The 15,455-nt window shown below is 29.4% G+C and overlaps 1 protein-coding gene and 1 long non-coding RNA gene across 5 annotated transcripts in view; one reads left to right on the top strand and one right to left on the bottom strand.

Annotated features, from left to right (window-relative positions):
• Positions 1-4,039, top strand: part of LOC106684914 (uncharacterized) — a 13,966-nt gene extending 9,927 nt beyond the window's left edge. The window contains exon 3 of one of the 3 annotated variants that reach the window (XR_010843998.1): positions 3,900-4,039. This is a non-coding gene — a long non-coding RNA (uncharacterized lncRNA). Of the gene's footprint in view, positions 1-1,452; positions 1,543-3,899 lie in introns of those variants that run through there. The other 2 variants (XR_010843999.1, XR_001343759.2) reach the window with 2 other exon arrangements.
• LOC106684909 (sialin) overlaps positions 304-15,455 on the bottom strand; it is a 147,600-nt gene continuing 132,448 nt past the window's right edge. For both annotated transcript variants that reach the window (XM_014427243.3, XM_014427242.3), the window contains 9 exons: positions 13,237-13,379; positions 4,954-5,190; positions 4,650-4,734; positions 3,933-4,153; positions 2,584-2,733; positions 2,372-2,504; positions 1,898-2,053; positions 1,132-1,217; positions 304-801 (listed from right to left, as the gene is read on the bottom strand). In XM_014427243.3, the coding sequence (XP_014282729.1) occupies positions 610-801; positions 1,132-1,217; positions 1,898-2,053; positions 2,372-2,504; positions 2,584-2,733; positions 3,933-4,153; positions 4,650-4,734; positions 4,954-5,190; positions 13,237-13,379 (1,403 nt within the window). In that variant the 3' untranslated portion in view covers positions 304-609. The remainder of the gene's footprint in view (positions 802-1,131; positions 1,218-1,897; positions 2,054-2,371; positions 2,505-2,583; positions 2,734-3,932; positions 4,154-4,649; positions 4,735-4,953; positions 5,191-13,236; positions 13,380-15,455) is intronic.

The following is a 15,455-nucleotide window of genomic DNA, read 5'->3' as shown; positions in this document are numbered from 1 at the left end:
TAAAAATATACACTTATTTATTTAATGCTTGACACAACAGATCTGTTGTTGCATTTAGAAAAGGTATACAACCAAATTCATGATTTATAGCATATTATTAATAGCTAAATTTCATCCAATGACCAAATTACTAAACATAAATACATTAAATGTTATTCTAAAAAATAACAAGTATAAAAATATCTAACACGTAAGCAGTAAAGTAAGTAATATGCTTACTAGGCCTACATCTTTTGTATAAAAATTAACAATGGAAGTATACATTTGTATCTTCATTAGACGCTGGGAAAAAGTTCTGAAGTGTTTGAAATTTTGTAATTTATTCAATTATAATTGTTTCAAATTATAAAAAAAAAAAGAAAAAAAAGAAAATATGAAATCGAAATCTCTCATACATATTAGGAGTTGATATAACAAACTCTATAGAATCATCCACAAATATAGAACAGACCTACCATGCAGAAATATAACATTAAATAAATAAAATAAAATCATGGTATCCGCTTCTAATCTTCTAATGTTTGTTTGGAATGTATAGTACAATTTATATCAACAAAAATATGAAAATTTAAAATTAAATGACACAGTTTGTATCCTAACACTGTCTGATCACAGTTTTTCATTAATTGTGTCGTTTTTGAGAGGCTGTTTTTCAATCATTTCTACATCTCGAGTTTTATTTTCTTCTACACTGTTCCATTCCAATAATTCACCAGTTCCAAATAGTAAGTATACAATGCATCCAAAAAAGTAGGTTATGGCTAGAATCCAAAACACTATCTGGAACCTCTCATATGTTTCCTACAAAAAGTAACAAGAAACATTATAGGTATTTTGTAAAAATAGCTGTCATAAATAACATCTGCAGGCATAGCAATTATATATATCTTAACCTTCCAAGAAAAAATTAAAATAATTATAAATAATAAAATAATAATTATATAGATTAAAGACTAAAATTTAGGCAAGCAGAAACATATTCAAAGTTTCAAAATTTTTTAAGTTATTAAAAACATTCAGGAGCAAATATTGAAAGCTGATTAATATTATAATTTTGAATATATTAGGATTATAGAATGGCTGAACTATTTAATAATAGAACAACTGAAAAGATTTAATAAACATAATTACATTTTGGAAAGTAATATCTGCTACTACGTAAGTTGATAGGAATCCTCCCATTGATGAAAGTGTGTTTGCGATTCCAAAGATGGTACCTGAAACAAAAAAAAACATATTATTCAAAATCCATTACTGGAGTTGCGTTTATGCACATGTAATATTACGTCTAATTAGAGTAGTTTATACATATACTTATTAGTGCATATAATTAGAGTTGTGTATACACGTATGTATAAGTATATAATTAGAGTTGTGTATACATGTATGTATAAGTATATTATAATTAGAGTTGTGTATAAGTTTGTAGTTTGTGTAAAATGTATGTATAAGTTTGTAGGGATACCAGTTGATTTATGCTGCAACTACTACAGCCACCAAAACTGGTATGGTACGGCCTGACACAACCTGTTAGCTAACATGGAAACTACCATGGTCATCAGAGAAACCTTGTATATTAATCTTTGTATTATTACTTATATATAGAATAATTTTAGACATGTAACATCTATATAAGATACTAATATTCATAGATATCTTATCACTTTTAAGGATTACAATAGAATCTGCTAATCCACTGAGAGCTAACTTTTTTTGTTCATTACAATTATTTAAAAAAAATAGTCCCATGCAATTCTAAGCATTACTTAAATAATGTTTTGGAGATATGAATAAATAAAACCATAAAAACTTCATGTACCAATAAAATAATAAGTATATTATATAAAAAAGAAATAGATTACACGATACCATTAAGGAAAAAAAAATAGAAGGATACCTGAATAGTTAGGAGCAATGTCAAGACCATTTCCAAGATAACCAGCTGTCACAGCACCGTTAAGAGTGAGAGCAAATGTGAATATCGACACTGTCCAGAATGTGCTGTTCCCAAGATAAACCTGAGCCACCATCAAAAGACCAGGAAGACCAACAGCTGAAAACAAATGATTGAATTAAATATTATAAACAATTTTAAATGGCGACTTTTTATTGTCAAAGCTATCAAGTTGAACAGCTCTGATGAAACTCTATCAAGTGGGGCGAAATGTCAGAAAATAAATAGTAGTAAACTTTTTCTTTTTATTGCAATTCTGACCATCTTCTTCATTATTTGAAATTACATGGTCAGTCATTAATATATATGATTTTCATAGTTTGTATTTTATATTTTGGTATTACTTCATGATTTGATTTTTATATAACTGCAACAAATTGAACTTGCAACTATAATTGATAATCAAACAATAATTACCAAAAGTAGTAAAAGATTTTCTGACAAGAGTTGTAGATAATTTTCCTTGTGCTCTGATGTAGTCGGCTATGTAGCTCGTTACAAGAGCCATGGCGTATTTCCCAACATATGGAAAACTTGAGAGAATACCATTCTAAACATGAAAACAAATTATATTATACTGTGGTATAATTTTTATTAATTTCATATAAAATATAAATTATACAATTTACCTTCTTGATGTCTGTGCCAAGAACATGCTTCATGTAAGTTGGCATTTGATTTAAAAATGTGAAATAGCAGAAGACACTACAAGCATGTGTAACAACAATAGCCCAAACTGGCATTGAAGTTAATAATGCAACCCAGGGTACTTTTGGTGCCTAAAAAGATTAATAAATAATTAAAATTAAAATAAATCATGGATATAGATAATTTTTTAAAGTATTATTCAGGAAACAAGTTGATGCAATTTTGTAAAATAAATTATCAACAAGTAGATATTTATTGGCTTTATTACTGAACAAATTGGCTTTATTACTAGTAAGATTTTATTTGTGTCATAGTGAACCAAAGTTGAAAATTGCCTTGATAAGTAATAACTAGAAGGAACATAGCACTGTCAACCAAAGCGGATTATGTGCTAATTTTATAAAACATTATGTTGGAATTATGATTCCAATAATAATATAGCAGCTAATGTATGATTTTGATATAAGTCAATTGATCATTTATTATTTTTAATTAGTGAAGTTACATATTAAGATAATATAATAACCAAAAAGAACTCAAGATTTGAAGATACACCATGTACTGATGACATAGAATATGTGAACAAGCGTGTATATTTCTTTTCTGTAATAGTGAACTGAAAATCATTTCATGACAAAGCTTTTCATGTATAAGTGAATGTCCTGTAAATTGTAAGTACTTTATCTTTTCCTCAATCAGCCATCTCTTTCATCAAAGCATTTGTTAGATTAAATGTTATAAATAAATTTAAGTTAGGTTAAATTAATGTAGATATGTATTCATGTGCTATTAATTACAATAAATAATGAACAATATTTATAAATGATTTCAATTTTATTGGTTGCACAACCATATGTAAATTATGTAGTTTTAAAATCAGATTTGCACTTCTTTGAATAGTTCATGGAAAAAATATGGAAGACGTTTTAAATTTTATCATATAAATATGAATTTTAAGCATATGCATAAATAAAATTCCATACATTAGGAAGCTGCAGTAGCTATAGGAGATGGATCAGTATTCAAGCAATCCCAAACTAAAATAGTATTCAAGAATAATATTTGGGTGTGGTATACTAATTTTTTTAGTCCAACCCACCAATTGAATTTTAAGACATTTAATATTTTTTTTTTTATTTTATCATTAAGATTTCTTTGTAATTAATGATCTCAGAATAAAGATTATTTCACATATTGACTCTCTTTAAATAAGGATAATTTTGAAACAAATATAATACATCACAGATTAATAAAATACATCAGATTTATACTACAACTTAAAAGTGGATATTTTTAGATAAAAATATAAAGTTGGACTCAGGATTCGTACTTTGCGAACTTTACTCGAAGCTCCTATTTCTTTTTCCAAATATTCTCTCTCCTCCCTGGTGATTCGAGGATGCTGAGAAGGAGTATCATATATGAAGAGGAACCAGGACACTGCTAAAATAGTACCGAGGACACCAGTAACATAGAATACTGATTGCCAGCCATAGGAACTGATTAGATACCCACATACAGGCAATGTGACGGCAGCACCAAGTGATGAAGCTGGGGAAAAAAAGAATAGGAAGAATGAAACAATTTCCAATACCTAAGCATAAAAAATAAAATTGTCTTTGTGAGAAACAGTCTCAAGAGATATGAATACCATAAATATATGGAAATAATGATTTGATTAGAAAATAATTCCTGTGTTTTTTTTCTTCTTTTTAAAGTAAATTATTTTTATATAAAGTGGATAGATTCTAATTTTTATAACTTTGCAAATACCAATAAAAATAAAAATGAATTGAAACATATGAAAATGATATGAAATACTGAGATATTCTATAAAAGAATTACTAATTTTGACATCTATTAAAAAAAAAAAAAATGTGTATCAAAAGTTGAACATTTATCACTAAAAAGAGCTCAGTAACTTTAACAAGATCTTTCAACAAGTCAAATGTGCAGAACATGATATTTTCATACACTCAAAACCATGGGTCTACAATTCAGAAAATTTTTGAGAAATGTTTTTTTAAGATTAATAGAACTCTCTTACCCATCATATTGGATACAAACTTCGTTCTATCTTTCGGAGGAATCCATTTGGAAGCAATGGGCTGCATAGCAGGGAATGTTACACCCTAATAAAATACCACAAAATAAAAAATCATATCAAATAATTAAACAGTTTAAACTTATTATTAATAATAATGATAAAATATCTAATCTTATAAAAAATTTAGTTTTCAGTTTTCATATTAAAAAAATTTGGAGTTAACCATGAAGTATTAATAAATAAAAAGACATCTGAACTCATAAAGTAAATGAAATAATAACTTGTAATTTTGATGTAAACTTACCAACATGAATCCAACAATAATTCTCAGCACTACAACACCCGTAACATCAAAATTTAATGCAGCAAATGGGGTGAAAAAAGTGACAAGTGATGCAATGAGCATGCTATACCCATATACCCTCCGTGGTCCGAACACCTCTGACATTCTTCCTCCAGGCAACTCTGTTAAAACATAGCCCCAGTAAAAGCAACCAAGGATAAGATTTTTCTGGTATGTGTTCCATGGAAATCTTGGTTCCTAAAAATAACAACTGAGTTATAACATAAAATTTTTATTAGTGTTAGGTATGGTTTGATCTATAACCCAATTCTACTTTTTTTAAAAATTAATTTTTGCTTAACTTTATATATTTTTTTTCATCAAACCACAGAGTAATCAAGCATCATTGTCTGTCAGACCTAAATCAATAATAATTGAAAAGGATCCTTTTTCTTCTCTTCTATGTCTAAGAACATTTCAGAATCCATATATGTATGCTGCTATGTATACAAGCCACCAAAATATTTTGAAATAAAAATAAAAACAGGGGAAAAAGAAATTAAAAAAAAAAAAGAAATAGATTATATTGGGTCTTTCAAGTGCTAAGTAACATGTTTTCACACAACAGAACTGGTGGTACAAAATGTTTCATCAGCAGTGTATATACAATACAATACAAAAACTATGTTTTCATTTTCTGCCATAGTCAATTTTAAGAAAGAAAATAAAACTTTGTATGACAGTATTATATTAATACATTTATAACAAGAACAAAAATAAATAAGATCAAATATGGTAAGGATTGTACCGACACCGCTACCATTTACTAGCTACCGCTAAAAGAATCTTGCTCCGTCTAGCTGCCGCATTGTGAACCATTACTGTCATCATGCAAACATCGTATATTATATATATGCTTTATTTCTTGTAAATCCTTCAATTGTACAAACGTAATAACCACGCCATATATAGTAATATTCTGAAATGTATTATTTGAACCAATAAAGATTACAATAGAATGTTCTGATTTACTAAACATCTCTTGATGGCATTTGATAGCCTAGAGAGATCTCTTAAATCGCGCAACTTGATAAAGAAAAGAGTGAATATCCCCTTTAGGGATTGTAAATAGGATTATATATAATTTTATTAGTTTTAAGTGACATATATAATGGTAATTGTTTTAATAAATAAATAGGAGGTAGGAAATAAAAAAAAAAAAACCTTCAGGGATTGTTCCTCGTTAGGAGACAATGAAGAATAGTATACATAGTGGATCAGGATATTACAGAGCTATTTCTGGAAATGTATATTGGACTTTTATATCCTCCTTCCTATATCTTCTCCCCTTTTGTCATGACCTACGGCGAATACTTATAGGACGGACTTTCCATCTTATCCACGACTGTAAGTGAATACCTTACGGAATAAAGTATCCATCCAATGAGGACTTACACGAATGCTTAATGTAAATCTCATCCTGTGAATTCATGTCGTATCCAGCAGCCTAGCCTATGAACATGTCTTGTTGATGAGGTCTTCTGATTTAGAGTACCTCACTTTCGATTGGAGTCAGAACTAATTTAGGTATTATACTCATACACAGCTATCTCGATATAGTAAATAAAAAAATTAAAAACAAATCATTTACAACAGGAAGGTTAAAAGTTATCACATCGATAGAGTGGTTGTTTTGCTGATGCCCAGTGATAGTTTTAATAAGTGAAAAAAAAAAGATAGATGAAACAAAGGAAATATATTAGAGACCGTGGACCACCGATTGGGAACCACTGATATAAGAGATATATGTCATATAATGGATAAGATATATGAGTCCTTGATAATCCAAAACTACTAAAAGTCAGTTAAAACAATGTAATTTAATTTTTTTTTAAATGCATGACTAATATGCTCGGCTAGTTTCAAAATAATACTTTTTTAAAATATATTTTACAAACATGCCAAGTACGTTTAAATTTATTACCTTTTTTGTAATAAATTGAAGTGATTTCTTTGCGATTGTTTGTCTAGCAATAATGTAGCAAAAGTTATTTAGTCAACCAAATATATTATTTTTCAAAGATTCGTTCAACTATAAGAACAGTTGTTTCACATTATGAGGAGTATGGATAGGAAACACTGGAAATGAGTTGTTCAAACATTTGCGCAGCTCATTGACTTCTGACTCTCCTTTATAACGGATTTCCTCAACGTTTTTTGAAAATGCGTATTCTACAAGGTAAATATCACTTCACATTATTGAAGCAACTACTACAACTACACTAAATGAACATAAAATGGAATTGAATTGAGTAATATGTGTAGATACGCAATCTTGTAAATACCAAAGGCATGTACATAATATAGGTTACACATATAAAAAAAAATTTAAGTAATATTTTTATAAAATAAAAAAAAAAAAATATGATGTTTAAGCATTTCCAACAATTCAAGAATAAAGTTTACCATTCCAAAGTTTTGTTGATCATTAATAAATTGTTACTATTTCGATACCTTTATTGACCGCCACCCTGACTATCTTCCTCCAAAGAAATTGTTTCGTTAATGAAGTAGTTAAACAACGAATCCCTCTCGACTCGAAAACGATTTCAAAGAAATATTAATGATAAGTATCGGTTAGTTTTTTAATTATTGACCAATCATAACTGTACTTCTAATTTTCAGAGAATATTTAAAACGCTAAGCTGTAGTGCATTTATAGATTTTATAAAGTATCGCATAAAAAGAATTTCTTAACAAAACAGCTTCAGTTCTCTGATAGTAAAAAAACTCAATTTAAAAAACAATACATCACTTTCTCTTGAAAGTTGGCAATTGATTCATAGTAATGAATATTTGTACAGGAGTCATTAATTTACGAAAGATAAAAATATTTTTATGGATTTCTTTTTAATATTTCCTTTATATTTTGAACGTGATTGTCCATAAAAGTAAAAGATTAGGATTTTCCTTTAATTAGTCGGATAATTATTAAGGGAACTTCCTTACAGCACCGGCGTCCCGCATTGAAAACACAATTTAAAGAACAAACAAATATAGATAAAACAAAATGCATTAAAATTTTAAGGTATTTATAATAAAATATTATGTACACCACTGGGAAATAAAATACGGTATTTTAAAAATATTTAATCATCCTGCGATCCAGCGAAAGAGCGATAATTATTACAGAGAATTGGCCGAAAATTGAGCTATTTTCTCTTTTGCCGCAAGCCACTCAAATTAACTGTTTCTTGCATAAAAAAAAAAAATAAATATTTGTGAGATGGTTTAATTTATATCTTCAAGAGGTAGTATTCTTTATTGAAAAGGAAGAAACTCTCAAAGATAGTGAAAATGTAGTAACTGTTAAATTTTCTGAAAAGACATAACTTTTAATACTACTTTGTAATAATCGTAATTTAATACCCTAAGGCTAACATTTGGAATAATTATGCTAATAAATAAAAGTATTTTTTTAAAAGTCGTTATGCACTAGTTATCTACAATGTTATACTTTTTAAACCATTGCAAATGTGTTAATTTATTTAATGAATAATTGTAACCAAACAAGGAGGGGGAGAGAAAGAAATTCTTTATTCATTCATGCTGCTCAAATACATCGGGCTGCTACATTACACAGCACACTAATCAATCCGTGACTGGACATATATAAATTACATATTTTTATATGATATAATATTATAGAAAGATATCATTTTTTTTTCACAGTTTTCTTTTACAATGAATACCAGTCTACAAACTAACTACAAGTTTTTCAATTTATTCCTTTTTTTTTTTCTTTCCCTTCTATTTCACAACCCCTATTTCATTTGCTCAACTAATTCCCCTATATAACAAATATTAAATATTTAAAATAATAATACTTAAAAAATATCCGAATAGTTTTACAGGAGTATTGTTCGTTAGATTTTATTCCAGAATGAAGCATATTTAGATTTAAGATTTATTTTTTCTTATTTCTATAGGAAAATTTAAGTGATTATCGTACTTAAAGTGGAGACGAGGTGAATAAATAAGCTTTGATAGATAAATCAACGAAAAAGGAGGAAAGAACTTATAAAAAATCCATATTACACGTAATGAATGAAATAAAAAAGAAATATGGTGTCCAGATCATTAATAGTGATACTTTAACTTTCTGTTCTGCTTTTGTTGTTTTGTTTTTTTATTTCGTGATTGAAGATCCAATTTTTTTTCCTGTTAATGCTGCGCTTCGGGCTCTTTTGTTCATCTATAATATGTTCACTGATTAATAAAATGCCTAAAAATGTTGAATATATAGAAACTAAAGTACGTGTTACCATTGACATCCTAAAAAGTTTCCGAAAACTATCTACCACCATCTACTAAGCTGTCTAAATTAACTCATAGGGAGACAGTAATTAGGGAAAACGTAGCTAAGAATCTTTTACCTCAGACTCATTATTGTGGAGAAAGGTATTTCCTTTCTATTGAAAAACTATTTATATCTGGTGTTCCCACTCAGGACTTTCCATACCACTTTTCCTACTAAGATCAATACAATAATTCCTTACCGTATCTTCAAAAATATTGTTCCAGTAAAGATATGTTTGTTAACTAATTCTTTAATTATTCAGCAATTTAATCCTAAAACGAGCATCTCTAATGATAAAGATGTAACTTTGAAACTATTCGAAAATTTAATAAACCCAAAGTCGACGAGTTTTCTGAGAAACTAAGCAAATCACCTTTAAAACATGAGTACACATTTCAATAAGACATAGCTAATACTGATCTCATTCTTTTGTTTTGTATGCAATTTTATTACCTATCAAATAGAAATATGCATTATCATCAGAGATAGTTGATAGGGTTGCGGTCAAATTAAAACACAAATAAGTTCACCATATATTATTATTGTAGTGTTCAAATTTTTTTTTCTATTCATTCCTTTTGTTAAACTTTACTTATATTTTGCCTCTTTATCTATATATTATTATGGTTACATATTTCATTTGTTACATATATTTTCTTCCACTAAATTTTATTTTTCTTTCCATAATTTTAATTTTTAAATTATTAATAAACTAATATATTCATATTTCTTAGCATTATATAACTTCATTTTTATTTTATTTTTTTTTAATTATGTTATTTTACCTAATTATTCAGTTACCTATATATACATATTTTTCACTTCTCTCATTACTTTATTTTATTAATTCCATTCTGAACAATTATTTACTTTATGTCGTTCTGTTTATATTTTCTGAATTTATTGGTTGTTATCTTGTTCTGTTCTTAGCCCTGATGAAGGCTAGAAATTCTGGCCGAAATGTTGGCACGATTAAATAAGTAACTTTAACTTATTTGTGTTTTAATTTGACCGCACCCCCAACCATCTTCTCCTCGTAGAAATATGCATGGTTTACCACTATATATATACTTTCTGAACTATGCCTAAATAAAATTTTCTTTTCTTCGTAATTTTTTCTTCTGCTTTTCATCGAAGATTTAGGTTTCTAAATAAAGATTAGAGCTTTAAGAAGACAAATTTAGGTCCTATCTAGATCTCTATCTAAATGTAATATTTATATCTAAATCTCTATTAGATCTATACTTTAAATGAAAAGTTGAGGGGCTTTGAGTGGGTTTCAGCAAAGTCATTAACGCTGTTTTGACACTGGTCTCAAGAGGAAAGTACATTTTTTCCGATTATTTCAGTACATCCAATTTGTGCACAGGCATCGGGGACCAAAATCCTACTAAACAAAAACAAGAAGCAACGAAATCGGATAATAAACGAAAAGACATAACCGTGGGACTTACACAAACAGACCAATGGCCAAAAATGCTACCTTTGGACTTCAAAACGGAAAAATTGGAAATTCGACCCTATCACTCTCCTTACCAAAGGTAATAAGGAGAGTAAAAAACTCAGACAGGGAAACGTTTGTGAAAGTAATTCTTCTTTTGAATAAACTAGTTCTTCTAAATAAACCACGCTGTTCTAACTGTCCTGGGTTCGAAAAAGTTTCTCTTGAAATCAATTAGTTCGGTGCTTTACGGCTTCGTAATGGTCACGGGACATTCTTAGAGATCGCTATAGAAGATTTCACGGTACTTCTCTGCCACAGATCAGCGGGTCATCGGAAAGTCTCAGTGCTTAGCCAAGGGCATTGCAAAGTCTCAGTGCTTAGCCAAGGGCATTGCAAAGTCTCAGTGCTTAGCCAAGGGCATTGCAAAGTCTCAGTGCTTAGCCAAGGGCATTGCAAAAATATTCAAACTAACATTCAACTCTGATTCAAATTTCATTCCTGAATCATATTGCGATTTTATATTGAAAGTAAGTAACTTTTGTCGTATTTCCGAGAATTACAGACCCTTTCTCTACTTGTATTTCATACTCATTTCTTCTTTCTTTATAATCATTTAACATCGATTATATGTTTAATTGATTTAATAATAATTAATCAAGAACAACTTAACTTAATGTCGTATCTTCTAAAATCACTTTGATTTATTAATTGGACGTCGATGATCCTCTTCCATTTGAAAAGGCCCCAATCAATACAGTTTTGTTACCTTCTTTATTCTTAAAATGTCTGGATAGAATTTTTCAGATCGCGATTTTAACAATTTTCAAAAATTCATATCCGTGAACAACTCAACTATACATTTCATGCCTGTCAACAAATCCTAAGTGGTAACGATTCTGAAAGGACTACAAAACGTTCCCAAGATAATTTTTCGAACATTTATGACATCAAACTTAAAAGAACGTTTAATTCATTCCAAAACATTCACGCAGAAATACACTAATGAAGCACTATAATTTGATACGAGATCATTAATTTAATCTATTCTTAGTATTCGAATACCTCTACTGCATTTTTGTATCAGGTGCTTACTTAAACTTTTTCACAGTGTTTCCAGACTTTTTCAATTCATCTCTCTACTATTAAAATGCTATGAGGCAATAAATGATTAATACAACATCCTTAAACGCTAGTTCACAGTACAGGAACAGAGTTCAGTAAGTTCTTGAAACAATTTCTGTTATAGTAAATCATGAAAAATCTACGATTAAATGTAATCACGTTTGTCATGTTATATATAAACGTAAGTCATGTAATATGAAAAAATATCAAGTCTTATCCCAAATAGATAATTTGCATTCTAGTCCATTATCTTTTAAAATTTTCGCTGGTTTAAAAAAAAAATCTGACTTTTCCGGGTTAAAAAAAATCTATTATAAAATACAAAATAATCATATAAACTAATTGTTTTGGCTGAATTTTATATTAAAAAGATACACAAAGGATTTCATCCCTCACAATTTAATTTTTAGAACTTGAAATCTCGAAGAACAAATTATATGATATATTTAATATTTTAGTGAAAAGAGAGCTCAGAATGTATTCAAGTCAGCGTTCAAGTGGTGTGGATTTGTTTGTTTTTTTAAAAATTGAATTTTGATTAAAATAAGGTTCAATCCATACCAAGAGGTCCAAAATAAGTTAGGTTGGTTGTCTAACCACTTTCAATGCATATATATATTTATTTAGTTTTATTATTTTCGCGGTTCCTCAGTTTCCAAATAGAAGACAAACTTTAGCTTAGAAAATAAACAAGTAAGGTTTTTTAAATTTAAAAAACTTACCTTTGAAATGGTACTTGTTTGACCGTTATATGTCATATATTTTTTTAACCATCTACCGAACCGCAAATTCTTGCATTTGCTGAAATTGGCCGGTACGACCGAAGAAAAATGTCGGCGTTTGTAAATGATTTAAGAAATAAAAGTTCTCTAACGAGTTTTATCAATAGAAACATGGAGGAGTCAACATACAAAATGTAAGAAAAATAAATGGTCCAAGAACCAAGCTATATTGAATCACTTGATAAGAACTTACACAGAACTAAATAATATAGTCTTAAAAAGCAAATAATTATTTGTACAAAACTATTTGATACAGAAAACCCGAACGCAATAAATGTCCAGGAATGAGAAATGAACTTGACCCAGAAGCCTGCTCAAGCAACAATGGCTTATCAAACAACTACAGGCTCTGAAGCGACAAAGTGCCACCAAGTGTACACACCACCTTGTATTTCTGTGACAAACACATACATCTTTATTGACTTCCAATACAAATTATCCTGGCCCGTAACCCTAAGTCAAGTTGCCCGTTGTTCAATGGAACTTATGCGACAACAAAGTTCAAGCTAATTGCGAAGGATGAATGCATAGGTAACTGTTAAGAATAAATCGTGTCATGGATATTTTAAAATAAAAACTAAATAGAGTCGACTCACATCAATAACTGTGGAGTTATCGGTGGTTCCGTTGATATCTATCATATCCACGATGGCTATGGTGAGGTTGACCCGAAGCATATAGTTCACCATGAATGCCAGGAATACCATCGCGTTGAGCACTTGCACGCATGATATCTTTTCTGAAACAAAATATTGAAATATAGATTAGTTTAAAATAATTTTGCATTTGAATGTGTAATAATTAATTTTAAGGACGTATAGCTTCGTTCGTTGGTCCTTCTCTAAAAAATAACGAGTTAATTAAAAAAAAATGACTTCCTCACAAAGTAATACTTTCATGTGTTGTAATCAGATTTAATTAAAATAATTCATAATTTACATTATATTATATAATTTTTTTATTTTCAAAACCTCTTTATTTTCATTTAAATGCAAAATGCAATAATATATAATACCTAGGTATATATGTATATATACAAAATACAAATTATATCTTTGTTTGCCGTATGGCATTATAAGAATAATTACAATGTCCGCTGAAGACGGGTATACACTGGTAGTATAACAGGGGGCAAACAGAGAATGGAGAGGGACCATTCCGGCTGGTGGCTATATTATATAATATAATACTTTGAGGTATATATAATATTATTATTATGAAAGACCTTTTAGTTAAGCGGGTTGGGGCATAGGTTCCAAAATACTTGTTACTTAAGGTTGTGGGTATGAATCCCACCTGGATCAGTCTTAACATTTCTTCTACAGGATTGTATACGTATTAAGTTATTTTTCACATTAAAATTATTTTAAAAAATAACTCTCGAATTGAAATATAGTAGAAGATATCATAGCAATAAAAAAAATTAAACATGTTATTAAATCATAGATTATATTCAATTCAAAGAAACAGATCATGTAGATCTTTGGCCACCCGAGCCATCCTTCTCCACGCCGGCCTGGTTTAGCTACTGCTTTCTAGTTTGCTTCTTGCATTTCTTTCGCATTTTTGTTTATTCTGCCCATCCATCTGGTTTTTGGCCTCCCATGTGGTCTTCTGTCAACCATACTGGCATTAATTGTTGTATAGAGGTGCCCTAATGGATAGCTCCGAGCCTCATGTTCCGCCCATCTTAATCTCATTCCATTCAAATCATGAGATATTGACTGACCAGTCTCTGCAAGCAGTTCATAGTCAGTATTTCTTCTCCATTTTAAGGCTCTAATTTTAATTCAAATGTATGTGCAAATTGAAAATTAACTTAGTTCAGAATAATTATAAGTTTCTGGAATTAAAATATTGTTAATATATATTTTTTGAATGATTAGTACTACTTATAGCTAACAGGCTTAGAAATGTTTCATGAGCTTTTTTCAACGTAAAAACATTTTATTATTGTTATTTGTTTACTTTTGCACTAAGTTTTGAAGGTACAAATCAAAAATACACATATCAATTCCTTACTTACTGCAGTTGTAAAATTTAATGTTGGAAATCGTCGAGAAGAAGGTAGCTATTCAAAGAAGTCCACTTATCCTTTTGCAGCCAAATTCATAACTCTTCGATCTGTCTAAGTTTAGTAACCAGGAAATCAATTTTATTAAAACATTTGAAATTATATTGAAAGCCAGTAACATTTATCTTATGGGATGGTTGCACCACAAATGTCATTAACGTTGCATCACGGTAGGACTTTGCAACGAATAGCGGAATCGAAGGCCTTAACGACATCGTTTCCCGAAACTGGTTCATGCTAGGACAGGGTAATGTTCAATAATTACCAGTAAGCAATTATTCAGTCATAAGCATTCATTTTTTCCCATAAAAATAAAGGTTCATATGAAAGTAATACTAAACAAGAAATGTGTTTTTATGTCCGTATCGCAGTTGTGGAAATATAATGAATAATGCAAATATAACATTTAGTGAAATTTACATCACAAATAACTGCATTCCTCCTTTGACGAATGTTTCAGTGTAATGCTGTTCCTGCTCTTCAGTGTTTTTTGGCTGTAAATAGTGACCGTGTCAAGACCGCTTACTGCACTATCTCCATGATTTGACCATGCAACAAAGCTGTCCCAGATCACCAGCTTGCCAGAGTGTAACATGTTGTAAACATAAAACGCGGGCACGAAATTCAACTTTAACCAAATTATAACAAGAGAATTATAGATTAAGAAAAAGAGAGTATTCCTTCCTCAGCAAAGTTAGTGTGTATATCTTCAATATGAGTTTAGAAAAAATACAAGGGAGG

This window comes from Halyomorpha halys, unplaced genomic scaffold (genome assembly GCF_000696795.3).
Source record: "Halyomorpha halys isolate HHAL.00 unplaced genomic scaffold, Hhal_1.1 Scaffold629.1, whole genome shotgun sequence".
In the NCBI taxonomy this organism is placed as follows: domain Eukaryota; kingdom Metazoa; phylum Arthropoda; class Insecta; order Hemiptera; family Pentatomidae; genus Halyomorpha; species Halyomorpha halys.
The sequence above is the reverse complement of the archived record's forward strand: the minus strand, read 5'-3'. Positions and strand labels throughout refer to the sequence as shown.